Below are 25,300 nucleotides of genomic sequence, written 5' to 3' on the forward strand. Positions count from 1 at the left end.
CGAGCCCCTCTGCGAGCTGCTGGCCGGGCTCGTGTACCCAGTCAGCCCGGGGGCGACCGGCTCAGGACGGGGTGACCACTCTCGAGCAGCCGGAGACTGGAAAGGGGGGAAGACCGGGCCGTGACCCACATGCACCGAGCCCAGTAGCACGGTCTCCGCTCTTAGGCGGCGGGGAGGGGGCAGGAGGCAACCCCTGGGGACCCGCAGCAGGGCGAGGATCTCGTGCAAGGCTCGGGCAGCACTCGGGAGGGCTCCATATCGGCTCCCGCAGTCCTCTCGGCACTTTGGCCCTGCTGGCCTTGCTCTGCTGGCGCTCTTCTGTCCCGCAGGAGGGACCGGGAGGGGCGGTCTATTCCCGCCGCATCTCTCCCTCTTGCCTCCCCCGTCTCCCCCTCTCCCGATGCTGCAGTGTCCCACTGGGGGTTGCCTCCGCCTAACGCGATGTGCGGCTTTCTCGCTCTTCCCTGCCCCTAGCGCTCGGCGCTTCGTCCCCCCGTTGTCCCCCCGGACCCCCGCAGGTCAGGTGGTGCCCGGCTCCGGTGCCCGGGCGGGTGCGCCCCGTCCAGCCCCGCCGGGGACCGCGCTGCCCGTCCAGCTGTGCCCCCGGACGGACACGCTGGGCAGCCAATGGGGAGGCGCTGGGAGGCCGCGGGCGAGCCCCTATTGGCGCCGGGGGGAGGAGGAGCCGGGACTTGAAGTTGGAGTGAGGGATCCAGCTGTGCGGAGCGCTCGGCTCGGCGCGGCCGCCGCGGGAGCATCCTCCGCCGCCGCCCGTCCCCGGGGCGCCGGGCAGCATCCCATCGCCCCGGGCAGATGTTGGGGAGCAGAGGGGACAGGCAGAGCCGCTAAGGGTGGCCCGCCCCGCGGGTGGGGGCCAGCACCGGCAGTGGGGCCGCCCCGCCGCCCTCCCTGCCCGCGGCTCGGCCGGTTCGGGCCCCCGAAGGCACGGCGAGGAGGAGCTACGGAGCCCGCAGACAGCAGGGCAGGACGAGGGGGGCGGCCCGGGCCCGGCGGGGGGAGAGGCAGTGGCTCGCCCGGCCATGCCACCCCGACGCTGAAGCCGCCCCGCCGCATCCCCGAGCCCCCCTACCCCGCCATGGCCGCGCCACTCTAGGCGTCCCACCGGCTCGCCCCGCGTCGCCCCGGCTCGCCCGGGGCCGCCGGCCGGAGGATGGACGAAGATGGACCGCGAGCGGCCGAGGAGGATCCGGAGCCGGGCAGAGCCAAGACTTTCATCCGCCTTAATGACCTGTCCGGGGCCGGGGGCCACCCGGGGCCGGGGGACAGGGAGGCGGGCAGCGGCGACTCGGAGGCGGAGGCGCTGCCCTACCCGGCGCTGGCCCCTGTCGTCTTTTTCTACCTGAGCCAGGAGAGCCGGCCGCGGAGCTGGTGCCTCCGGTTGGTCTGTAACCCGTATCCTTTGCAGGTGTTCGGCGGCGAGGTAAGCCCCACGGGGCCCCCACGCTCCCGGAGCGGCCGGCAGGGCGGGGAACACCTCCCGTCTGGAGCCCGCCGGGTGATGGATGAGGAAGGAGCCGGGGTTTGGGAGGACCCGTCACCCGCCGGCCCCGGGGTAGCGGGCGGCACCCAGCGAAGCTCCCCCCCCGCCCCCCGCCGTTGTTGGCCCGGGAAGTTTTCCGGGCTGTTGCAGGGGCTCGGCGGTCCATGTCGTGGCGTAGGGCTCCCCTCCTGTGGGGCTCCCCTCCCGCGGCCGCCCCGCCGCGACGCCGCGGCTCCCGCGGGCTTCAGCGCTCCGTTCCACAGGGACTCGGAGTGGAAGCTGCTGGGGACCATCTCTCCCGGGGATCGACCGTCTCTGGTCCTGCTGCCCTGACACACTGAGGGACCCTAACCCCGGTCTCTTGCCTTGTGGATCGGTTTTTCCTTCCTGACCCCGTTTCTTGCCCATTTTAGGCTCCCTGGTCCCTTCCATGAGGGTTTGAGAGATGGGTGCAGTCTGGACGGAGGTGGAGGTTTTGGGGGGTTGGTTTGCTGCCCAGCTTCAGGGTCCCTAAATAATTCAGGGTGCTTGAGGCCCGTCGAAGGGCCCATTCTCGGCAGTCCCCCGGGGGATGCTCCCTGCTTGGACGGGTCGGGGCAGGGTGGGGGTCATGGTCCCGGGCGTGCATTGGCCAAGGGCGGCTGTTTGTCAGATCCTAGGTTGAGCCACGACCCCCCCAAAGGCTTCTGATCTCCTTCCAAGCTCCCTGTCTGCTCTGGCACAGGCCGAGCCGCTTTAGTCAAGTTTAAGCTTTCAAAAGGAGGGGGGGGGGGGGAAGAAATAGAGGAGACAATAGAAAAATTTCTTCTTTCCACAGTCTTGGTGTCTTTAAAGCTTCCCTTTGGAGCCGAGTTGCAACCAGCACATGGCTTCCGCATGGCTTCTAGCATTACGACTATTTTACCATCCCCAAATTCCAATTTTATTTATTATTTGTAGAAACAAAACCCCAAAATGAAATAAAGTGAAGCGATGTGGCTTCCAGCAGGGGCTGGTGCAGGAGAGGCAACCTCTTCCCGGGAAGTTCCCGCGTCCGTGCTGTGCTGCCGGCGCAAGAGGCAGGCGAGTAGTCTGGGCAGCAGCCCCACATCTGGAGGGGGAGAGGCTGTGCAGCAGCACGGAGGACATGTTACATGGTACAGAGGACCAGCATACCCTGTGCTAGTCCTTCTCCACTCCTGGTATGCAGGATCTGTTAGGGATTACATCTCAGCTGAGGTTGGTGTGCTTGGCGAGGGTCTGCTGGAGTTATGAATATTGTTTTACTTGAGCTTCAGCAAAGATTTCTCTGATAAACAGGCTGCCTTCTCTCCTAAAATGTCCCCCAGGAAGGGAAAATCAAAGATTTCTCTTCCCAGTCATGAATACACTCAGCAGCTTCTCCCTAGATCTCTTTCAGACTATCAAAGCAGTTCAAACTGCCTTTATTTAAACATCTTAGGAAATTTCACAACTTTGTGAAGCCTTCTGTTTTGGAAAGAAATATTAACGACAGGCTGCAAGTCAGTGTGTTCTTGTTGCCTACTATGACTAACAATATTTATGATTGCTGGTTTAAATATGCTTCCAAGTATTTATGGGGTTTTAAATTTTTTTTTAAAATTTTTAATCTTTGAAATGATGTTTTGGGTCTGATGTTAACACCTGCATGTTTTAGTGTTTTCAGTAAAATCCCTCACCCCAGTAGTGGCTTGAAATGTGTTTTCTCCTCTGTGGCTGCAAAAACAAGCTGATTAACTTTTGTCATTGGAAAATTAGTGGTATTGTGGGCACCTGCAAACACCACTGTGAGTCCGGGATGAGCATTAAGTGTAGTCCCACTAGCTGGGATTTTTGTCGCCAATTTTTCACTTGTTACTGACAGAGAAAGGATCTTGCTAGGAGTCCTGGGGCCACAAGGGTGATGCTGTGGATCTTTGAGTCATGTGGCTGCATGCAGCTGTTTGTTTTCAGGGTCACTGACCCAGAATTGGGGGGTTTCATTGAAAACAACATACAAAAGAAAAAAGCAGTTCCTTCAGAGGGACACGGTAGCTACTTTGGTACCTGCACTGTGTCCTGTCATTTGCTGGGCTGTTCAGCAGAGCATTGTTGTGCTCATCCCTTTGCCTTTCTGCCACTCCAGTGCTGGAGCTGAGCCTGCTCTTATTTATATTTATTACTTTTTTTTTTTTTCTCTGTAGTGTGGTGGCCCTTCTCAGGCTGTAACCTTCTAGGAATCAAGTCTCAGTGTTAAAACCATGTAATCATGTTGCTGGAAAGTCTTTGTTGCCACCAGCTGCCCTGCAGAGGAGTGACAGTGCTTTGGCTGTGTGGGTGGTGAATCCTGCCCCAGCTCTGGGGAGTTTAGAGCTTTCCCTGCCTTCTGCCAGTCTCTCAGGTGGACTTTACCTTTCTGCATTGGCTCCTGCAGAAACTGGATGGGAGGACTCTGGTTTGAGCTGTGCCTGTGGAGATGCAGAGCTTGGGGCTTTTCCAGGCAGATTTGTGGTGCTCTAATCTGACTGATAAAATTTACTGTTGATGGGGCATCAGGAGGAGGTGCAGGACCCACTTTTGCCCAGGAAGGACAGTTTGTACCCCTGAAGTGCAGCTGGAACTCCTGGGATTCTGCTCTATATCCCTGTCCAGGCAGGTAGTGTGACTGTGGTACCTGAGGCCGGGTTAGGGGAGGGTGATGGTTGAGGTGCTGAGTATCCAGCAGGGATGCAAAGTCCTGTTGATGTGGTTTTTGGGGGTTTTCTGCCATGTTTCTGTCTAGAACATTCTCTGCCTGGACCAGGAATCTTTTTCTCTTGCTGTCTGGAGCAGAGATGTGGGGTACTGTGTTGCTCTCCTGCTCCTCCTCTCCCTTAGGGCTAGAAAGAGGTCATGAAATCTGTCCTGATCCAGAAATTTTCCAGAGCCTGAAACCTTGGGGTTTTTAACTCTAAACATGTACCAGATGGCCAACTTGTCTTCTCCCTCCACTCCATTGTGGTCTTTGAGTGAAAACCTCTCTGGGAGCCATGAGGACTTGAGGGGACAAGCCTAGATGACAGCCTGCATATTCCTGGTGGCTCTGGGGTGGAAGGTTCTTCCCTGGGTGAGAACTGCCTGGGTTAAGAGGGAAGAAGGAGCAGGGACAAGTTCCGTGGTCACCGTGCTGGACCCACAGGCTCAGAGATAGGAAGGGCTGTGGCACATGTCCTGGTGTGTGTGCTGCAAGGCTGTGAGAGGAGAAGCAGGAGTCTCTGAGGGGGGGAAAAGAGGAGGCAAGCTGGTTACTTGACTTTCACTTGTAAAATGAAAGCACCATGAATGATGGGAAGATGAAAGGCTGTATCAGGGTCTGTGCCAGGCTGCTCCTCTGATCAGAGACAAGAAACGAGGCTATTTCTTGAGAGTTGTGGAGTGATTGAAGAGCGGGGATGGAGAAAGTGGGGAGGATGCTACCACTTGGCATTAAGAGCTCTGAATAGAGAAATAACAGTGTAACTGAAAGGGCCTGTGATATCTATTGTAGCACTGAAAACTGCCTCATCCCCCACGCTTGGCTGCCTGCAGAGCGCTGCTGCCTGGAAAGCAGCATGCGGCAATGGGGCGCTATAAAAACCTGCTGGAAGGTGCCACTCCGGGGGAGACATAGCCACATTGGCTGAAATCCTGGTTTTTTCCTCCTGGTTTGGAGGGTGAAGGGCAGCTCTGCAAATTCCCTCTCTGGGAAGGGGAGGTTTGGATGGCAGCAGGAGTGCTCCCATCCTACCTAGCTGCTCTGTGGCACAGTCCCTGGGATTTGGGGTTTGAGAATGGCTTTGGCAAAGAAACATGTCTTGATCTGGTCACAGAAACCAGCCCTGCCTTCTGTCTGCAATAAAACAGAGAGGACTCTTCCAGCAGCTGCCTCACATGGCTCTGCTCACTCCCCAGTAAGGGAGAGGCGGGCGACCAAAGCTGGGTCCTGGGGAGGACTGATTGCCCCCAGTTCCTGTTGGAAGTTGCAGATGCCCAGACACCTCCAGGGATGGGTCTGGAATCCCCATGGCTTCATGCCAAGGTGTAGCTGAGATCTGCACCAGGCTGGCTCACAGGATGGCTGGAGCTGCTGTGCTAGAGCTTGGTTCTTCATGGAAGGCAGTGCTGGCGCCATTGAGAGCACAGTCAGCCCCTGCTGAGCTCACCCTGTGCCCTGGTCTGTGTTGGAACCACTCTGTGCTGGTCTGGCTGGATCCAGCTCTTCAGGGAGGGACATGCCTGTGTGTCCGACTGCACCAGAGCCAGGACGCTCCTGCCTGGTGGGGGTGGAACCTGAGGCTGCGCAGCTGTGTTGTGGTTTGGGGTCTCCAGCCCCAGCAGTGCCCCCCAGTGCCCCTTCTCGTGGGAATTGCTGTGGTGAGGGCAGTGGGCAAGTGGAACCCCTGTTACCATGTGGGAGACTGAGGTGTCCTCACCCCCTCCTCAGCCATGTCAGCTCACGGGGAGAGCCAGACACTGCTTATGCTGCTCTTTGAAGAGTTCTGTGTAATGCAGGGCTAATTTTTTTTTTTTTTTTGGCTATCAAAAGGGTGTGTTTTTGGGGCAAGTGCACGTGGTGTCCTTACACTTCTATACATTTGTTCCAGCCTCACTTCTGAGTTTAACAAAGCAAAACGCTTTGATTTGACAGGTCAGACCTGAAATGGATCTCGTTTTCATTTAAAAACCCCACAAAGGAACCAGAATCCATTTGCTTCACCTGTGTCTGATCCATCCCAGGGCACCCGAGCTTGTTTCTCTCGCCTGACCCAGTTCACTGGCTGATGCCTCCGACCTTCCCTAGACGGATGGAATTTCTCCCACTGTGGCCGAGCCTCCACTGTCTCTGTGCCTCTTTCTTGGCTCCTGGGGAGAAGAGGAACCTGCCTTGTCTGGCTGATGCCCGACCTAGGGGTCTTCCACAGCCCCTTGGCCCTCCTGGCTGGGATGGAGCATCCTGCTGCTACCAGGGCAGGTGCTGGTGCCTCCCTGGGCTCACTCCAGCTCCTGCGTGACGATCTCAACCCATCACCTTTTAGCAAGGGCAGCACAAAGGTGCTGTGGTTATTTCCCTCCTTCCCGGGAGACAAATAACTGCAAATCCTCTTCCCTGCTGTTCACAAACCTCTTGGGAGCTCAGTGGGAGCAGCAGGCAGTGTTCACTTCCAAGAGCTGGATGCAGTGGCCAGCGTTCCTCTAATCCCTGCCTCCCTGGAAGAGCCAGGAGCAGTTTCATCCTAATCTAGGTGACACCTCATCTCACCAGCGATCTCTGGACCCGTCCATCACCCAGCTATGCCGGCAGCCAGGCGCTTCCTTTGCTCCCTGCGTGCGTGTATGTTTTTTAAGGAGATTCTTCTGTGAATTCCCCCTTCCAGGCTGTTGTGTCACATCTGGAAGTTTGTGTAGGAGTTTATCCAAGTGCTGGAGTACAGCGCAGCTTTTTCTCATTTAAAAATCATAGGCTGGCATTTTGAAGCAAGCTGGGGTGGGGTGGGGGGGGAGGGAAGGGGAGAGGGAAGTTGTCTGCCAAAAAGGAGACTGGAGCAGAGGAATCGTAATGACTTCCAGAAGTTTTATTTTCCTTTCTTTTCTTTCTTTTTTTTTTTTTAAATTTTTTTTCTTTTCTTTTCTTGCCTTTCTTTCTTTCTCCCTTCCCTCCCGGCTCACAGACAAACGGCTCGGCCTCATGCAGTTCATGGTTATGTCATCCCGGCCGGGAGGGTTGGCCCCGTCCTGCCTGGGGACCCCGCGCTGCTCGGGGACAGCTCTGCTTCGGCTCCTTGTAGGAAATCCGGAACGCTTGCTCCCATGTGGGGTGGGGGAACGTCTCTGGAGACTTGCTCGGTATCAGTTCACAGAATATTCTGAGCTGGAAGGGACACACAGGGATCATCGTGTCCAGCTCTTCAGTGGATGGCCCGTATGGCCATTCCTCTGGGGCCAGGAGCCGGGACGGGGTGGCTGGGAGGAGATCCCAGCTCTCCACCAGCCCCCCATGCCGAGGACAGGAGGGGCAGACTTGGGGTTGGACCACCCCAGCTGCCACTCATCCTTGGGGCTGACGTGTCTCCCATCAGACTCCCTGCTCTCAGTTTGAACAGCTTTTGTGTTCTCTGCCCTGTTCAGTAATGTGGGCTGTTGGAGTCAGTCTGGAAATGCCCAGGATTTTACGATGCACAGAAAATTTTCTGCTTTCTTCTCCCCCTGCACCCCCTGCAGAAGCTTTGGCATCGTGCTGAAAAATGCTGCTTTCTCATTTTTTATTTTAAACTCTCTTTCATTTTTTTCCCCCATTCTGAAAAGACCAAGTTTTGGATTACCCCAAGTTCCCTGCCCAGGTTTTACTCAACTCTCCATTTTTTTTTCTACTGTTTTGCTGGAAGGGAGGAAAACCTTAGGCCAAAATGAACCTCCCTGATGGCTTTTTCACTTGGGCCATGAAATCATTTTCCCTTGGCAGAGGACCCATGGGGAGCCTTTGCCCCTGGCAGCTTTGCTGGCTGGGAGTGGAGTCTGAGGGAACGAGGCCATCCTTGGGGAACTGTGGAAGGAGCATCCAGAGTCAGGTTGGGAGGGCTTTGAAGCTTCACTGTGGTTTGGAGAGGGTTGAATTTCCTGGTTAACTAGGAGGCCTAAGTGTTTCTGGGTTTGTTACGAGGCCAGATCGTGGCTTTCCCTTCCTCTGTGCCTTGGCTCTCTGCTGAGCAACCTAGATGTGAAATGTTCCTTTTGGATGGTGATGCATGCAGAGGTTTCCCCCAACCTGGGTTCATTTGGCTTTGGCTTTCTTCAGCCTTGGCCTCTCACCCAGGAATCTGTCCTGGTGCTAAGAAATAAAACAAGCAACAAAACAAAGCAACAACAAAAAAGTCCCCAAAAAAACCAACCAACCAAAAAACCCAAAACAACACACACACACAAAAAAAAGGAGGAAATTCATGGTTTTATATAACAGAGTGAGTAACGACTGGTCGTGCTTTGGGATGCTCTCACATCTGCTTCCTAGCAAAGCCCCAGCAAAGAAGCTCCGAACAGATGGAAAAAACACATTTTTCAGCCTGAATATTTGCTGAGAGAAGCTTTGAGGCTTGCTCTGTGTGCTGGCTGCGGCGGTGCTGGTTAGTGCCTTACGGGAAAGAGGCTGTTGGTGTGCCAGGAACAGCATCCCGTGCCTGAGGTGCTGCACGGCCGGACAGGTCCTGGTGGGAGCTGCAGCCATGCTCACGGACTGGGATGTGCCCGTGACACAGCCCTCAGAAGTTCATTGGTTTAGTCACAAGTGGATGGAAATTGTCCATTGGTTTGGCTTCCGTGCCTGAAATGTTGTTTTGGTTGGGATTTTTAGCACATTTCCTAGGCGCAAGGGACTGGCGGCTGTTTGGTGTTGGGGTTTTCTTGTCACCTGTGTCATCCCAGTTTTCTCTCTCTCTCTCTGCTGGGATGCAAAATCCAAGGGCAAGAGCAGAAGAGGACTGAAAATGGGAACAAAATGCTAAACAGGTGATGACTGAGAGCTGGGAGCTTGGCACAGACTAGCTTATAAGGAAAATGTTCCTTATTTACTGTAATCCAGGTGCTAGCCCCACACTTACTAGGTTTCTGGTGCAAAGCATCCTCACATTTATCTCTAATTTGGCTCTCTTCCAAGAGGCTTCTCCCAGTACATCCACTGAACCAGCTTCAAGATGCTCCCAAACCCTGGGGGCTGAAGGCAAACCCACAGCCAGCAGCAGTGGAGCTGGGCAAGGGGACCCACAGGGATTCACCCACCTTGGCTGCCCAACCACCCCCCGGGGGTTTTATGCCTCCAGGATTTCCTGTGATTCATACCTTAATCAGGTCAGGTTTCGAAGTCCCTCCTCCTGCATTATTGATGGCCTCTGTGCTCCCTCCCGAGATGCTGGTGGCCAGAGCAGCCCGAGGCAGAGCCCTCCCCTGCCCAGATGGTGAAGAGGGCTTGTTAATGTTTTGTTAATTCAATTTGAAAGTGCTTGTTAACCCATGGCAAGGCTGAAGCTGCCTTCTGGAGGGCAGGGCTCACCCCCATGCCTGGGACTCCTGCTGCCAAAACATTTATTTGGTGTTAAGCTGCCAGCCGCGCTATGCAAGTAAAGATGTTAATCATGAGTAAGGTTCATTTTTAACTCTGGGTTGAGACTAGTCTTGGGAAGAGCCCTACTCTGGGAAGGGGAGAAGGTGGTGGGAGCTCTGCTGTGGGTGGATGTGCAGCTCCCAGGACCAGGTTGTATGGATTCTGTGGAAGGGAACAAGTGTCTCTGCTCTTTCTTGGCTCCAGGGTCTGTAGGAATAAAATGGTCCTTCTGCTGTGGGTGAACGAGGCTTCTAAGTGCGTTTGATGGGCTGCTCTTTGACCAGCCTCCTCTGCATTGGTCCTAGCTGCTAATAGCATGAATCCCAGGTCTGGGCTGGTGGTCCCTGTGCCTGTGTTGGATGCAAGATGTCTTTAATTTGGGAACCATCACATCTAGATAGCCTGGTTGTAGCAATTCTACCTTAATGGGAAAAAACAAACTCCAGTAAGAATGATAAATAAAGGAGCCTTCTGATGCTCCATTGAATTAATGTTTATCTGGGCAGATAGGGAGGAAAGGAATTAAATTAATATCGGACTTGTAACTGCTACTGTATGTGATTATTGACTTATCTTGCTTTGGAGGGCCATAAATATGTCTCAGGATATACCCCTGAGACTATAATCTGCTCAGGATCACCGTGCAGGTCTGTCTCTGATGTTCCTTCAGAGATTCATCCTGACTTCTAGGGTCAAAAATCCAAATTCCTCTGACAAAGGACCTAGCCACATGTGGAGGGGAATGTGTTTGCATTATATGGCAAGCATACAGCATAATTCTTGAAGGTTTCTGCCTTGTATAAATTGCTTTATTGTTTGTGATCCATGGCTGGCTCAGTGTTGGAGGGTGTGGAGCCTGATTCAACTCAGAGGAGAGGTGCAGGTGAAGCTTCTTGGTTCTGGAATTGGGATGGATCACAGCTGGAGTCTCATACTCTTATCCACTGCCTTTCCCCCTGTCACTGGGATTTTGTGCCCCTTAGGCAGTTGTTTGGGGGTTAAGGATGGCTTGGGGAGATCAGATGGGCCTCTCAGCCTGCCCCTCAGTAGCCCTGGCCCAGGGCTTTGGGTATCCATGAGCCTGGGGAGAGGGGTGAACTCTTTCCTTTCAGCCCTTGACGCTGCGTGGGTATTTCTTTTGATGACCCAGTGGATGTGAGCTGATCCCAGGCACCCCAAACCATGCTGGCCATGGGGGTGGCGCAGGGCATTTCACAGCTCAGTGTGCTCAGTGTCCTGGGGCTTTGTACCCACACATGTGGTGCACACTGGGTCAGCAGCTTGGGAAACAGACTGACGGTGGCAGCAAGGGTCAAGCTGACCTGTCATGTTCCCCTTGTGAAGATGAGCTGGAGCATCCCTATGTGGCTGAGCTGTGGCAGGATGTCCTTCCTCTAGCTGAGGTGGGTGTTTCCACCTCTTGGGCTCTGTTTTGTGTAGGGGATAACTTGCTGCCTGTGAGACTCCTCTTTCAGCCGTGTGTGTTCACCCCATTCTCTGTCACAGCCAGTATTATTGCAGGAGTCTCCAGGCTGTGAATGGTGCTCTGAGCCCCCAAATCTCCTCTTCTCACCCATTGCCTCGGGCCCTGCTGCCTGGATGGGGCAATGCTGCGGTGAGGGTATTTTTCAGGATGCTTCTGTTTTTTCCTTCCATCCTGTCTCTTAGGATGGTGCACATCCTGCCCCACAGCACCCCCTCCATACACCAACACGCTGTTCCTATGGGAGCAATTTCCCCTGCTGTGGGCAAATCACAGCCCCTTCTTCAGAACCTGCTCATGGCAGCAGTACAGGGGAATCCTGTCTTTTTCAGGAAAAGAAGAGCAGAGGAGCCCAAGGCCGGCACGGGGTATCTGCAGTGAGGGTGGAGACACTTCTGCCTTCATCTCAGTAAATGGGCTCTGGCTCCTCCAGCAGTGGATGTTCACATCTCAGCTGGGTTCTGGGCTTGGCTTTGTGCTGGGCTTTGTTTTCTCTTGTCTTGTAGCCCTGTGAAGCTGGGCTGTCTCAGCTCTGGGAGCTCAGAGGGTTGAGCAAGTGGGAGTCAAGCTGCAGATCTTGTGGTGAACGGGGGGCGAAAGGGAAGTGCTTTGCAGTGCCTCCCCCCTCCTCCCCCAGTCTCCCCCTTTCATCTGCTGAACACCTTGAATTTTTTCACCTCTGGTTTGGGGTTTTTTTTCCTATTGCCTGGATTTTGCATAGGGGGCAGGCTGGAGGTTCGGAGGGGGGTGTGCACTAAATCTATTCAAGGAGTTGTGATCTCTGCATTTCATTTTGCAGTTCAGCTGGAAAGATCTCATTTCCAAATACACCCACACACAGGCACAGCAAGAGAGGAGAGTGCAGGGGAGGGAGGGAGCTGCTCAAGGGGGATGGGGCAGCATGGGCAGGGCTGGGGGCCATGGCATGGGCACTGGGAGCCTTGGCAAATCTGACTGGGAATGGTCCATAGCCTTTATCTGAGGGCAGGAAATGCCTGTGCCCTGTATCTCAAGGCCATGCAGATGCTTGGTGGCCCTCTGAGTGTCTGGCTGCTTTAGTCCAGAGCAAAGAGGGGCTGAGAGGAGCAAAGGTCCCTGAGCATAGCCCTTGCCCCGAGCCTGGCAGTGCCTTAAGAGCATCTGAGGGGACTCCAGTGCAGTTTTAGAATTGCCCACAGTGTGTGTGTGTGTACATACACGTCTCCACCATGGCTGAGCAGAGCTCAGGACATGGCTACACTGTTCTGAGACCTGCTTTTACAATGGAAGAAGAGCAAAGGCACAGAAAGGAGTCACAAAACTCCTTTCCTAATGGCCTTCAAGCAAAAATGGTCTTGTTTCTGAAGATGAGCCAGTGCTGGAGTGTTTCCTTTAGTCTGTAACACCCCATCCACACTGTCTCCCTCCAGGGCCTTCCTTGCCAGCCGAGTCCTGACTCCAGCTCTTGGGTTCTGGAGGAGCTGGTGAGAGATGCATCCTGCATCTCCCAGTGCTGTTAGGGATGGGGTTAATGGAAAGCAAATGAACCTTCATCCTGATAGGCATCTAAATGTGCAGCAGAGGGTAAAAGTGAGGAGCTGAACAGAAGGGGACTTGGTGTTGGTAGAAGGTTTTGGAGAGACACCTCAGTCTGTCTAAGCTGGGAGCTGACAGTAACCTTGCTGCTACGTCAGCGTGCCAGAGCAATGTGGGGGCAGTTACCTGAGCCCCCAAGTCTGGGTCCTCCCCTGACTTCAGAGCTTTGGAGCAGCTTGGGGCGCTGGGGTGTTGCCACAGGTACCTGCACTCCCACCCAGCTTCCCCTCGGGCCCCTTGGGTGGATGCTGGTGGCAAGTCTCAAGCTCAGCCCCCACACACCGAGTCCTTCCATCACCCCTTTGGGTCAGTGCGTGATTTTTTCCATTGCTCTGAAGCGGCTGAGCTCATACAACAATATTCTCTGGGCCAACACCGCTCCTTTTTGAAGTTCCTTGTTTTGGTGTTCCTCAAGCGCTGTTTCCTCTGTTGTGCATGAAATACAACACCCCTTGGCGCTGGAGGCTTTCCCCAGTGCTGTGGCTTTGGTTATCCCCCGCATCCTGCTGCCAGGTGAAACCACTGCCCCATCCCTGAGCTGCTGCTGGATGCCATCACCTCCCTAACTCATCACAAGGCTTAAAAGGTGGTAAAATAGGATCCTTTGGCCACCTTGGCGTGCCGCAGCATGCCGCCAGTGGAAAGGCAGCCACTGGAGCGTGCTTGGGGCCATGTTTGTCTTAGCCAGTGGCCACAGCTGGAACCAGGGCTCTGCCAAGCAGTGAAAATGCCAGAGCAGTGAGTTTATCCCACGTTGTTTGATTTGTGGTCACGGTGGAAGCCGGGTCAGGAGTGACAGTGGAGAATGCAGCAGAAAAGAGCAATTTCAAGACTGTCGCAAAAACATTTCATGCTGCTAAAAGTTGGGATTTTCTCCTTTGTTTTTCCTCCCCCGCTGCTGGCCGTGCTGGCGGTGAGGTGAAGTTTATGGGAGAAATAGCATGGTTCTGGGAAATATTTTGCCTCGCTTGTATTGTTGAATATTTCTTTTTCTGGCAGCAGATGAAGGAAACGGGAACACAAACAGCTTGGCCGGTGGGGTATTGGTCCAGAATCAGCCTGGGCAGCAAGAGGCTGCTTTGCTGGGGACAGAAAATACTCGAAAGCGGACAGGGTTTTCATTGTTTTCATTCCTCTCCCTTTCTGTCCCTGTGCTCAGCTGGCTCTTAGGATGCTGTTAAACGAGGGGTGAACACATCTTGCTGTGAAGGCAAGGATGTGCGTTGATGCTCTTGGCCTCCCGTGTGTTTTCACTGATTAAAATCTTAAATTCTTCCATTTTTTACAAGATTTTGGGTTTCTGTGCCAAGCTGGAGAGTCTCTATGGCAACTGCTACAGGCAACTTTTTTCTGTATCCCTTTTTGGGTTTTTTTGGAAGACGGGGGAAGAGGATGAGTGTCTGGTGCTGAAGCACCAATAGCTACTTGAATACCCCAAATATTTGGGGTGATGAGTGCTGGGAGAGCAATGGAACTGAAATGCAAAATTGCCTCATGCCCCATGAAGCCAAGCACCTGGGCCCTCCCTGGAGCCCTCACCCCTCTGCTAATTATAGTGGTTTTTGACTGTGGAGAGTGCAGAGTCCCATCCACCCCCACCTCCATCCCACCCCAAGGCCAGGGGCTTCACACTTGGGTCTGTCATTTCTGGAGGAGTTTAGAGCCATTCTTGGAGTGTGATTGCAGCAACATTTCAAGACACTATTAAAACCTGAGCCTTTTAGGAAAAGTTGCAGCATGTAATAGAAAGGAAACCAGCTGGGCTAGATTGAAGCATAATAGGTTTCGTGAGTAATTTTTAGAATCCTATACTGTAGGTCTTTCTAGAAAGATACTATAAAATTTAATAACATGTTATATTCCTATATGTTATATTTAAATCATCCTATAGTATAGTGTGGGAGGAATCTAATTTTCCGCTACAGGGTAATATACCTTTCTATAGGTTTTTGGCTGTGTTTTTTTATTTTGGTCCACTGGAGTTAAATGAAAAAATTACATCCTTCCTAGAAGAATCAAACAGAATGATGAGAAAATAATACCCTTAATTTATTTAATACAGCATGTGAGTATTTTCCATAAGGGTTTATATAGCTGCATAAAAACCCATTTAGGGCCTGCTGGGGAGGTGATTTGAGATAGGATGGAGATGTGTTCAGATGCTGTCCTGGCCAAGCAGTGTGGGGGCTCTGAAATGGGGCCTGGGACAGTCTAAAGGGGGAAAAATTAAAAACAAATAAAACCCAGGACTTTCTTGCATCTCTATTTCCACTCCTAGGATACAGTTAGAGAGATGATGGAGTGGTAGGTGCAGGGCTGTGGCATGAACTGCTGGAGCAGGGTGAGACTGGGTGCTGGATCTTGTGCCAGGGGCTGGAGAAAGGAGCAAGGAGCTCTCCAGGGTTGGAAAAATGGGGCTTTGGAAGTAGCATGCAGGGGCTGTGTCACCCTGCGTGGCTGTTTACAGTAGGCTGAGCGAGGCAGGAGGGTGGTCCACAGCGGGGCGGACGATGCTTTTGTCTGCATTTTGCAGCACTGCCTTGTCTGTAAGGGCTGAGTTCTGCGGTGGTTTTGCCTGGTGACACACGGATTTGGCCATACCAAATCCACCATACAAAGTGGGGCAAAGATTCTCTGTGCTGTGCTGGTGGGCAGGTGTGACAGGGTTCAGTGGGCAGATGGCAACTGGGCCCTTCTGAGTGCTCACCCTGCTCTGTGGGGTCTTTGTCAGCTGTAACCACACCAGTAAAAGGCCGTGGCTGGGATGCTCTGCTCAGTCATGGAGAAGAAACCCCATGAGCTGTGGTTCTCCATGGAAAAGCGCAGGACTGGGCTCCCTCTTCAGCTTGGCTTGGCGCTGCCCATCCCTGTAGTGTCAGAGACCTGCATGGCCAGGTCCCCACCAGGATCCTAGGGAGCTAGTGCCATCCCCGAGAGAGAGAGAAGGGAAAGGTGGTAGCCTTGGTCCTTCCAGCTCCCCAGAGAACAAGTGCCTTTTAATAGCCATGGCAACTAATAAGCCCTGTGTGGTGACAGCCCTGTTGTCTCCATGGAAACAGACCGAGTATCACATAGCAACATGTGCCTCATGTACCCATAGAAACGGCCCAGAAGCTTTTTAGCATCCTCTGTTAGATCTCTGCTCTGAGAGGTGGTGGTGGGGTTTATCCCGAGGTGAACCCACTGCTGCAGGGAGGTGGCACTGGGGTGACCCTGGGGAGGAGCGTCCCAAGGGCTGCAGGAAACCAGGGGCTTTATGGCAATCAGGCATGTAAGGTGCCCCTCAGGTGGTTCAGTAGGGTGTTCCCAGGCTGATGAAGATTTGGAAGGTGCTTGCTATCCAGTTTTTATCTTCCACATGACAGTAGTAGGACTTGGGGGGAGGGGGGTGTGCAAAATAATTTGAATCTGATGGGCTTTGGGTTACTGAAGGAGAAGAAATATAAGAGATGCTCAGGGCTGGAGAGCTGGAAACCACCTCACCACAGGCAGAATGGTGTCACAGTAGGATACTCACAGCTGGGTTTTCTTTGTGATTCCTGGAGTCACCTCATCCTCAAGCTGGGGTTTTCCAAGCCACCAAAATGAGGTGTAGAGGCTGGGAGTGCCCCTCCTCTGTGGGCAAGGGGGAGGCAGCAGGACACACACTGTCTCTACATGCAGCCTCTGCCATTTCTTGCTCAGCATCTCATTAACCAGCCTGAGCCGTTACAGGTTAATTAGGATTTGTAGCTGGTGAGTGTGAAGGGTTTGCTGAGGTCACACCATGCTAAGGTTCATGCAAAACACTGTGAATGTCAAGTTGCCTACACATGCTGGGTGCAGCAATTGCTCTGAACCACTGTAGCAAATGCAGCCTTCCCCAAATTTATCCACTAAGAGGCTGAAAATTTTAGGAATTCATTTATTTGGAGCTGTTGGAGCATTTCTTGCAAATACATTTCTTCCCCCATTGTTGCAATGTGTTTTTAATGGGAAGCCTGCATGGACACTTAGGAGTATCCCTAGTTTCTGTAAACATTCTGGTGAATAAATGTGATGGGTTTGGGAAGGTTTACAGGTTTGGTATTTTAAAGGCTGTGAACTGAACTGGTTGATTTTTTTTTTTTTTTTGTGAACTTTCAGACCTTCCTATTGCCTCTTACTTATTTTATTTCTCACAGCTTTTGTTTGGTCTGTGGGGGGCTGGGAGACACCTTTAAGTAACACCTTCAGCAGTGTTCAAATCCCACTGTTGTTTTGGGGAGTGGGAGCTCTAACTTTGCTCAAGTGCTTTTTTGAGTGGGACTGAGGAACTTGGAAACTTTTGGAATTTACCCTGTGGTTTGTGTGTTATGGGAAGATAAACGTGAGTCAAGAGCAGGTGCTGTGGGGGAGGAGTTTTCTGTGGGAAAGTCTGGGGTTGTGGGTCCATTCTAGTCAGACATGAAACTGATGCCATGATGGATGAACATTAAAACTGGAAAATCTGTGCCGAAGCTCTTCTGGCTGTTGGGGCTGGCAGCAAAGAGACACCTCTGCAGTTGTGCTGTGCCCTGATTGATGATCTCAGGCCTCCACTCAAGCAGCAGAAAGCTGGTTAAATAAACAAATAAATAGGGAATTGCGATAAAATTTCCAACTATTGGGCTTCTTACCCCAACAAGTATTTGCTTCTGGGATGGGAGTTACCCCTGGGTTCAGCAGGTACCCCCATGCCAGCACTGGGCAAGAGAGTTGCCCCCTCTGGCTCCCTGGTGCTCATCCTGCTGCGTGCACGAGGCTCAGTGACAATGGCATCAGCGCCAGCCTCAGAGGATGGTTGCAGCCTGCTCAGCAAGGTTTAATTAAATCTGAAATCCCGGCTGTTTTCTCCTGGGCTTTGGCTTGGGATGCCACGGGTAGGGAATCAGTGAAAGGAAATAAAGATAATTAGAGCAACTTCAAGGGCTGTTGCACTCCCGGCGAGTGGGGGGCTGGAGGCTAGGTGGGCTGCGGAGAGACTGAGCTGGGGTGCTCCTCTGGGACATGCATGGCATGGATGGGATCACTCCCAGGAAAGACTGAGCTACCACTCCAGCTGAGTGCTGTCCAAATCAGGAATTTATTCAAACCCAGAGCTCAGAGTGGGCAGTGCCATCTCCAAAACCCCCTAAATGACTGGGCAGCTCTGTGCTGGCAGCAAACATCCCCTGCAGTGCATGCCTTTCCCCCCCATTTTTTTGGGGACCTGCTTATTAAGGCTGTGAAGAGCCTGGCTATAAATGAGATACAAATGTACACTTAACACCACATGTCCCCAAGGCCAGTGTAGATATTCTGATATTTAAACTAGCAGAGCCAAGGGGAAGGAGACAGCAAAGGGGAAAAAAGAGTAAAAAAGGAAAAGTAGCTCTAATTGAGGTCAGTATTTGAACAGCGAAGATCAATTAATTCTCCTGAATCAATAAGTCTGGGTGACTGAAATAACACATCCCCACCAAAGGCTGGTATAGGCTGAGAGCTGGCCTGGAATGAGCTTCTGCTGTGGTGGAGGTTTCAGGGTTGGCAGAGACTTCACTATTGACAGAAGTTTTGGTGTTGGCAGAGTTGTTGTTGTTGGCAGCCCTGAAGGATGCTGAAGCTGGTGGTTGGCTGTCAAAGGCACTGGTGGGCAGCTTCCTCTGCCTTCAGACTTGCAGGAACCTATGAAAATCTACTTATACCCCCAAGCCATGGCCCCTTACCCACTACACTTCCATAACCAATTCTTCAGGCTAGAGTAGATTAACTGAAGGGGTGGGGAAGATTCCCAGCCAGGAAAGGTGAGGTGCAGTCAAGGGGCTAAGCAGCGCTTCCCCCCTAGGTCCCCATCAGGATGGATGAGAACTGTGGACATCCCTCCCCTCACTTTTTGGCCAGCTGAGCCTTCCCAGGTTGGTGGCTTAGCAAATGTCCAGCATTCCCAGACTCACATTTTTATTCTCCTTTATTGCTCTTCCAAGAAAACCCACGTCGGGGGTTGGTGGGGAAGAGGAGATTATCACGTTAGCGTTAAATACCCTGGGGGAAGGTGGGAAAAGCAGGTTGTTTTTCCTAGTCTATCTCCCAAGGACAGCCGGGCTGAGCAGCAGCACGTGCTTGTGGAATGTGGCACCCATGGGTGCAGCCGTGCTGGGCAACACAGTGTGGAGGCAGCCAGTGCCTTCCCGGGGAGTCTGCACCCCCAGCAGGCAGCAGAGCACAGCAAGGAGGAAAAAAATCCTTGTTGTTATTATTCCACGAATTTTATACACTGAACTGATGTATATGGCAGATGAGATGATTTGCCTCCAGGCACACAGGAAAAGCGACGTGAGGCAGGATCTTTTTGGCAATCCTGTGCCTTAAACGCGAGATGAAATCTTCTGGGATGGGAAGGCGGTGGAGGAGTTGTGGTTTCGGTCCTCTTGGGGTCACACTGTCCCTGTACCACAAAGCTTGGTGAGGCTGCAGCTCGCCCTAACAGTGCTGCTTTCTTCCCCCGTCCTTTCAGAGGAAGGGAAAAAGTCGCTGCTATTTCCACCATCTCACTCCATTTCCAGGTTAGGAATTCAGGACGCTCTCAGGTTTGCCGGAGGAAGGTGAGGGAAAGGCTGTAAAACCTGGCTGTGCTCAGGAGATTATTTATGGCCGGGTTTGGTGCCACGTTCGATGCTTTTTGCTGCCTCGTTCCCACCTCCCACGGCCCCTCGCTGCAGCTGGGCTGGAGGAGGGGGAAGGGGAAAATGCCTTTGGCAGCCCCCACGGGGTTTGATCCTGCCCTGCTTAGGCAGTAGGGGAGATGAGAACGTCAGGTCTCTGCAGGGTGCTTAAACAGCGGATCTCACCTGGCCTGGCTAGAGGAGCACAAGGGACAAGAGGCTGGTGTCAATGTCCCCGTGCCAGCTCCCTGCAAGGTGACACAGATCCTGGGGACCCCCCAGCCCCTCCCGCTGTCGCCGCGGAGGACGCGTGAGCAGACGGGATGAATGAGCAGCGCCTTCGAGGGCGCTCGCAGCAGGTGCCAACGAGCGTGGCTTGAAATACCTCATCACCTTTAAATAGGTGGGGTTTACTGTGTGTATGAAAAGGTAGAAAAACCACCTGTCTGCTGGCCGAGCGTGTCAGCGGGAGCTTCCTCCCCCTCTCCCTCCTTCAATCTCGCGGCCTGCAGTGCCCTGTGACCAGCACGAGGCTGAGGATGCTGCAGGTTGCGAGGCCATCGGATACCAGGGCGGGTGCAGGATGCATCCCCTGTACCACTCCGGGTGCAGCAGCACGGGCAGGCTGTGGTGCTGGTGTAACTGTGCTCCAGCTGTGTCCCTGGGAGTCAAACAGAGCTCCTGGAAGTGTCCCTGGTCTCTGTGCTTCAGCCCCTGTCTGGCTGTTCTTCCCCTTCGTGCTGGTAGGGAGTCAGTGAAACCAGCACCAACACAAGGAGTTTAGAATGGGCACAACCAGCACTTTTTTTTTTTTTTTTTTTTTTGCCTTCAGCCACATCCTGAGCTGCAGATGAGAAGTGTGATTTGTTTTCATGCTTTTCTAGTGATTTCTGGTGTGTTCCCACGACTCCAGCTGCCGGGACAGCCGGGGAAGCAGCTGGCTGGGCGAGCTGGCATCGCTGGGCACTCCTCACTTCTCGTGGCTGGCCCACGCCTGCCCAAATAAAAGCTGGGGAGAACGCGGAGCTTGCAGGCTGCTGCTGGAGGTGTGGAGAGTGCTTTAGCAAACTGGCATGATCTAAAATTACTGAGGCAGGATCCCTGCTGGGGAAGCTGCTCGCAGGGTGCTGTGTGCCCCATTTCCTCAGCAGCTCCTCGCTGCTGGAGAGGCGGATGGCAAAGCATCTCCCATGGACAGAGGGGTGGCAGCGTTGGGTTGGGGCAGCTGGTGCTGGGTGTGCTGTGGAGACCCCCCGCACGCATGTTTTTGGAGAGTGGAGAGTAAATACTGTCATTTTGCATTATGTCCCTGCTCGCTGCCACACAGGCGCTGCCGATGCTGCCTTGCACCCACCCTGCCGGCAACCTGAGTCCGGGCGACCGTGGCCAAGAGCAGGCGCCGGCCAAACCCGAGCGGCTTCGCCAGACGCACTCTGTGGAGCAGCTTCATTGAATAAGAAATTGTTGCGTAACCTCTAACGAGCCTCCTCTCCGCTTTGCAGCCACTTGCCTCTCTCCCCTCTTTATTAAGCTGGCACGCAATTCCCGCTGGGTTTGCTTTCCAAGGAGGGCTGCCGAGTGGATAACGGGGCTGGGGCTGCTGGTCACCGTATGGCCTGCCCCGGTTTTGAGTGGTTTTTTAACGCTGGGTCAGTGGTGGAGCTGGGGACAGGGACACCTGAGAATGCGCCCGAGGCATCACGAGCATCACTGCTGCCCTGGGTGCGGGATGAGGCGGCTGCTGCTCCAGCACTGCCGGCCTGAGCTGCTGCTCACCCACTGAATATACGCAGAGGCTCTTCTGCCTGGAAGGAGGAAAAAGCTGAAATATTTTTCTTGGAGAGAGGAGGGAACCAGGACGGGAGGGCAAGGAGGCACAGACTGCCGGCAGCAGTCGGAGGGGATGGCTTCTCCCTGCCGTGACCCCCAGGGCCGGGCACGGTCCTGTTGGCTCGAGCTCGCTCTTGCTGACACACACCATTGGCAGCAGCCGCCTGAACTGGTTATGCTGCAGGGAAACCCGAGAGGCTTTGGCTTTGCTGGAAATGAAATGAGGAGAGGGCAGGGGGCCCCGTTGGCGGGGGGAATCTGGCTTTCCTGCTTGGGGCTGAGGGAACAAAGGAGGAACCCGCAATGACATTTCAAGTGTTGCACAACTTGGCACAATTGACAGTGGGTTGGTTTTCTCATGCTGTTCCCTCTGTGCATGGCCTTCTTCTTTCCTAGCCCTAGCTCTCCCCTTCCTCCCTTGGGGAGCAGCTGGTGCTGGAAGCTCCTCCTGGATGATGGTTCCAGGGAGGACGTGTCTCATGAGTCCCTTTGCCACCCAGGGAGGGGAAGATGCGTGGTGGAAACTCCTGACAAGGAGGCTGATGTTCCTGCTTTGCCTCCTGGGGGTTACAGAGAGACAGTGCTGAGCCCTATGGAGTGCTTGCTCCTGCCTGGAGGTGGTAGTGGGGAGAGGGGGACATCCCTGGGGTGGTCCTTTTGGGATTGAGCCAGCCCTGTGATCCCGCTCCTGTGGGGTGGCTCTGTGTCCCCCATCCTGCTGTCATGGCCCCCCCAAAGGTCCCTGCTGCTCAGCTGGGGGGGGCCCATGAAAGCAGCCCTGCAGTGGGTGGCTGGCTGTGCTGGCTTGTCCCTCTGTTGCAGTCCTGCTGGAATGCCTCTCTGCATGCAAGCAGCACAAGGGGTTGGGGTTTCATGGGATCCAGCTCTGCACTGGCAGATCCTGGGGACTTGGGATTACAGGGGGCTCAGGAAGTCCTGAAATCTGTCCTATCCCCATCAGCAATGTGGGAATTGCAGGGAGAGTGTCATTCCAAACCAGTGAAGTGGAATGAGTGTTTGGGAACTGGCAGCTCTCTGGCTTTTCTCCCACCACTCACAACCTTTCTCTTGCTCACACAGACAATTTTTGTATTTTACTTCTTAAAATACATATACATGTATATAAATACTGTATCTTGGCAGCTGCTGTTCCTCAGCACCTGCTATTTCCCCGGGAAAATGGGGATTTGGTAATGGTACAGCCTCCCTGGTCCCTGGGGCCTTGTAAACCTGGCAGTTGTTTATGGCACCGCGCGGCAGCATTCTCGCTGCTGCTCTGCTCTCCTCCTCTGAGCATCTCCCTGGCTGGACCCTGCTACGGAGGGATGGGCTCCTCAGGGGTCACCTTCCCCTGCTTGGAGTTTTCTGGGGGCTCTTTGTGGCAGTTTGGTTGTTTGAAGATGCAGGGTAGGGCTGGTCCTGGCTCAGTCCTGGAGCATCCCCTTCTTGAGTTTACCCCAGTGTGTCCCTGAGAATGGAGCTGCTGCTTTGGGTTTAGATTTTAATGACTTGCTGGTTTCTAATAAAAATAACCTGGGTGGACTCCTGGTCTGTCCTTTGACTGACCAAGGGCACCACTCTGGGTTTCAGTAATGGTGGGGCAAAGGCGTTGCATGGCCCCTCACAGGGGCTTTGTAGTTTGTCCCCACACCATCCAAACTCTGCCTTTTGCAGTGGCTTTGGGACCCTCATCCTCCTGCCAGCACCCATGGAGCTGGGGCAGCCTCTGCCATGGCCACGTGTCCCTTTGCTGCTGTGGTGGAGGCACAGAACATCATAATCTTCCTCCTCTTCCTCTTCATCACTGCTGGAGTGAAAGGCTTGTGGGGATGCTGGGCCCTGATGGGGAAGCTCCTGCCCTTTGCTCTCTGCTGCTGGATTCCCATCATGGCCCCACAGAGGGAAAACCTAGCCTGGGGGTGGCTGTGGGGTTTTGTAACCCTGAGAATGAATCCCAGCGCCGTCCCTGTCTCTCAGGGGAGCAAGGTCACGTCGCTGCTCAGGAAACCACTCCCTGGGAGCAGCAGCTTGTTAAAGAGGGAAAGAAACCCAAGCGGGCTGGGTTTGTGTGGGGCTGGGAGTTGGGGCGCGGGAAGGCTGGTGGTGGATGTGCTTCCTGCAAGCTCCCCACTGCTCTCAACACATGCTCAACGTTTCTCCCCAGTTCAGGTGTGGGACCACGGTGTTTTGGGGGGATTTCATTGCCATGGGGGACAGCGATCCTGCTCTGTACCCGCAGAGTCTTGGGCAGTCACGGTCGCATTGTTCACTTGCACGTGGGGTGGTTCTGGTTTGAGGGACCCAGAAAAGTGATGAGCTGTGGAGTGATGGGCTGATCCAGGAGAAGACATACTGTGGGGTGATGGGGGATGTGAGACCCAGATTCCAGTTACTCCCCATGAACGTGCAAAGCTGGGGGTTCAGGTCTGCAGGGTTTCTTGGAGGGTATGCAGTAAAGCTGATTCTGGGTGTCACCAGTGGGCATGACCCCACTTTTGGGGGAGCAGAGGCAGGCAGTGGCACAGCAGGTATGGCCCCGGGGGCTGAGTGCAGAGGCAGAGTGCTCTGCCCACCCTGGCCATCCCTTCACTGCCATTACACTGCCAGTGATCCAAACTAGCTATGCCCTTAGCTGTCACCCATCATGAGAACGTGTGTGGTCCCCAGCACTTGCCACATCTCCTGGCATGACATCTCAGCCTCTGTTGTTCCCCACTCGCTCCATCACCAGGGTGAAAACTGCCCAAATACGGGCCCTGCCTGGAAGCATTTAGCAGCAAATGCCTCACCTAGGTCCCTGTCTCCCGCTGGGGTCCCTGGCTCTTGCCCGGTCCCTGCTGCAAGCTCAGCACCTCCTCAGGGGAAGGAAAACCAGGCGAATAATTCACCCTGAATTATTCAGCTCGCTAATTTATTAGCTGGACAGACGTCACTGCATTCCTTCCCTGGGCTGCCCACCAGCACATCCCAACCTTCTGAAAGCGGAGAGCATTCCTTCCCCTGCCGTTTCCGCTGGCTCGCTCTGTTTATTTGCAAATCTCCCATTTGCGTGTGTTACTTGGATCCCTCTGATTGCGCCTGCCTTTGATTTGGGCACGTAGCTCGCTCCGGGGATGGCTGACCCCCGGCAGGGTGGGATGCTGCTCTGAGAACCAGGGCTTTGCCACGAGCAGCTGCAGTCTTTTTTAATTCATCATTTGTTTTCTGCAGCCAATCCCTGATTTTTCTCACTGCTGCTGCTCCCGCAGATGGGAGGATCCCGTGGGAAGCAAGGGAAGAGCAGGCAGAAGTGGAAGAAGAAGGGAAGAATGGAGTGCAAGCTTCTGTCTGGCTCTCCCTGCCGAGTTTTGGTAGTGGTTGCTTCTCTCCTGTTCTCAGTGCTGTGGGATGGGGCAGGCAGTGCTGGAGCTTTTCCAGACTGAGTGCTCTACAAACCACCTTCTTGGTCCAACTGGGCCGTGCTGGGGTGCAAACCACCCCAGACACCCCATTGTTGATTCCTTTTCCAGGACTTGAGTTCAGGTCCATCCCCTCCAGTGCCTATGGGATTTGCTCTAGTGACTTCCCAGAGAAAGACCAAGGCCAGCTGGGATCCTGTTCTGCTTTGCCCCACTTGGGTACAGTACCTGGGAAGTGCACAGGTTCTGGATCTGTCCTCTGAGTTATTTTGGGCTGCATTGCAGGACAGAGTCCCTGATGCAAGTCTGGTGTGCAAAGCAGGGGCTGCAGGCTGAGCAGGGGGTCCAGCAGAAGCAATAAACCAGGAGGATGCTGCATCCCAGCCCTCAGGTTTGAAGCCATCTTTAAAATCCCTGCTGAGAGCACAGGTGTCTGTAGAGAGGAGCAGCCTCTTCCACCCCGTTGGAAGCGCAAGCTGTCCTGACACCTCCAAAGGCATCCCTGGGAACAGTGTGTGGAAGGAAAAGGTGCCAGAGGCAGGGAAAACCCCCATGAAGCTGGGAGTGAAGCAGCCAAGCTGCTTCCCGAGCCCTGGCGTGGGGCAATCACCTTGCAGCAGGGGAGGAAGGGCTGGAAGAGGATGGGATCACTGAGGGAGCTGTTATCCAGCAGCACCTCATCTGACCCTCATCTTCCCAGTGCAAGAAAAGCATCTGGAAAGAATGGAAGGTTGTTCCCCCTGCCAGGATGGCTCTGGGATATGCATCTGGGATTGGCAGTGG

The 25,300-nt window shown here is 54.0% G+C and overlaps 1 protein-coding gene across 21 annotated transcripts in view; it reads left to right on the forward strand.

Moving 5' to 3' along the window:
• Positions 1-673: 673 nt before the first annotated feature.
• Positions 674-25,300, forward strand: part of CACNA1G (calcium voltage-gated channel subunit alpha1 G) — a 143,662-nt gene continuing 119,035 nt past the window's right edge. For 13 of the 21 annotated variants that reach the window (XM_068209588.1, XM_068209578.1, XM_068209580.1 and 10 more), the window contains exon 1: positions 675-1,413. In XM_068209588.1, the coding sequence (XP_068065689.1) occupies positions 1,172-1,413 (242 nt within the window). In that variant the 5' untranslated portion in view covers positions 675-1,171. Of the gene's footprint in view, positions 1,414-25,300 lie in introns of all 21 variants that reach the window. The other 8 variants (XM_068209573.1, XM_068209590.1, XM_068209591.1 and 5 more) reach the window with 3 other exon arrangements.

The sequence above is a fragment of the Anomalospiza imberbis genome, chromosome 19 (genome assembly GCF_031753505.1).
Source record: "Anomalospiza imberbis isolate Cuckoo-Finch-1a 21T00152 chromosome 19, ASM3175350v1, whole genome shotgun sequence".
In the NCBI taxonomy this organism is placed as follows: domain Eukaryota; kingdom Metazoa; phylum Chordata; class Aves; order Passeriformes; family Viduidae; genus Anomalospiza; species Anomalospiza imberbis.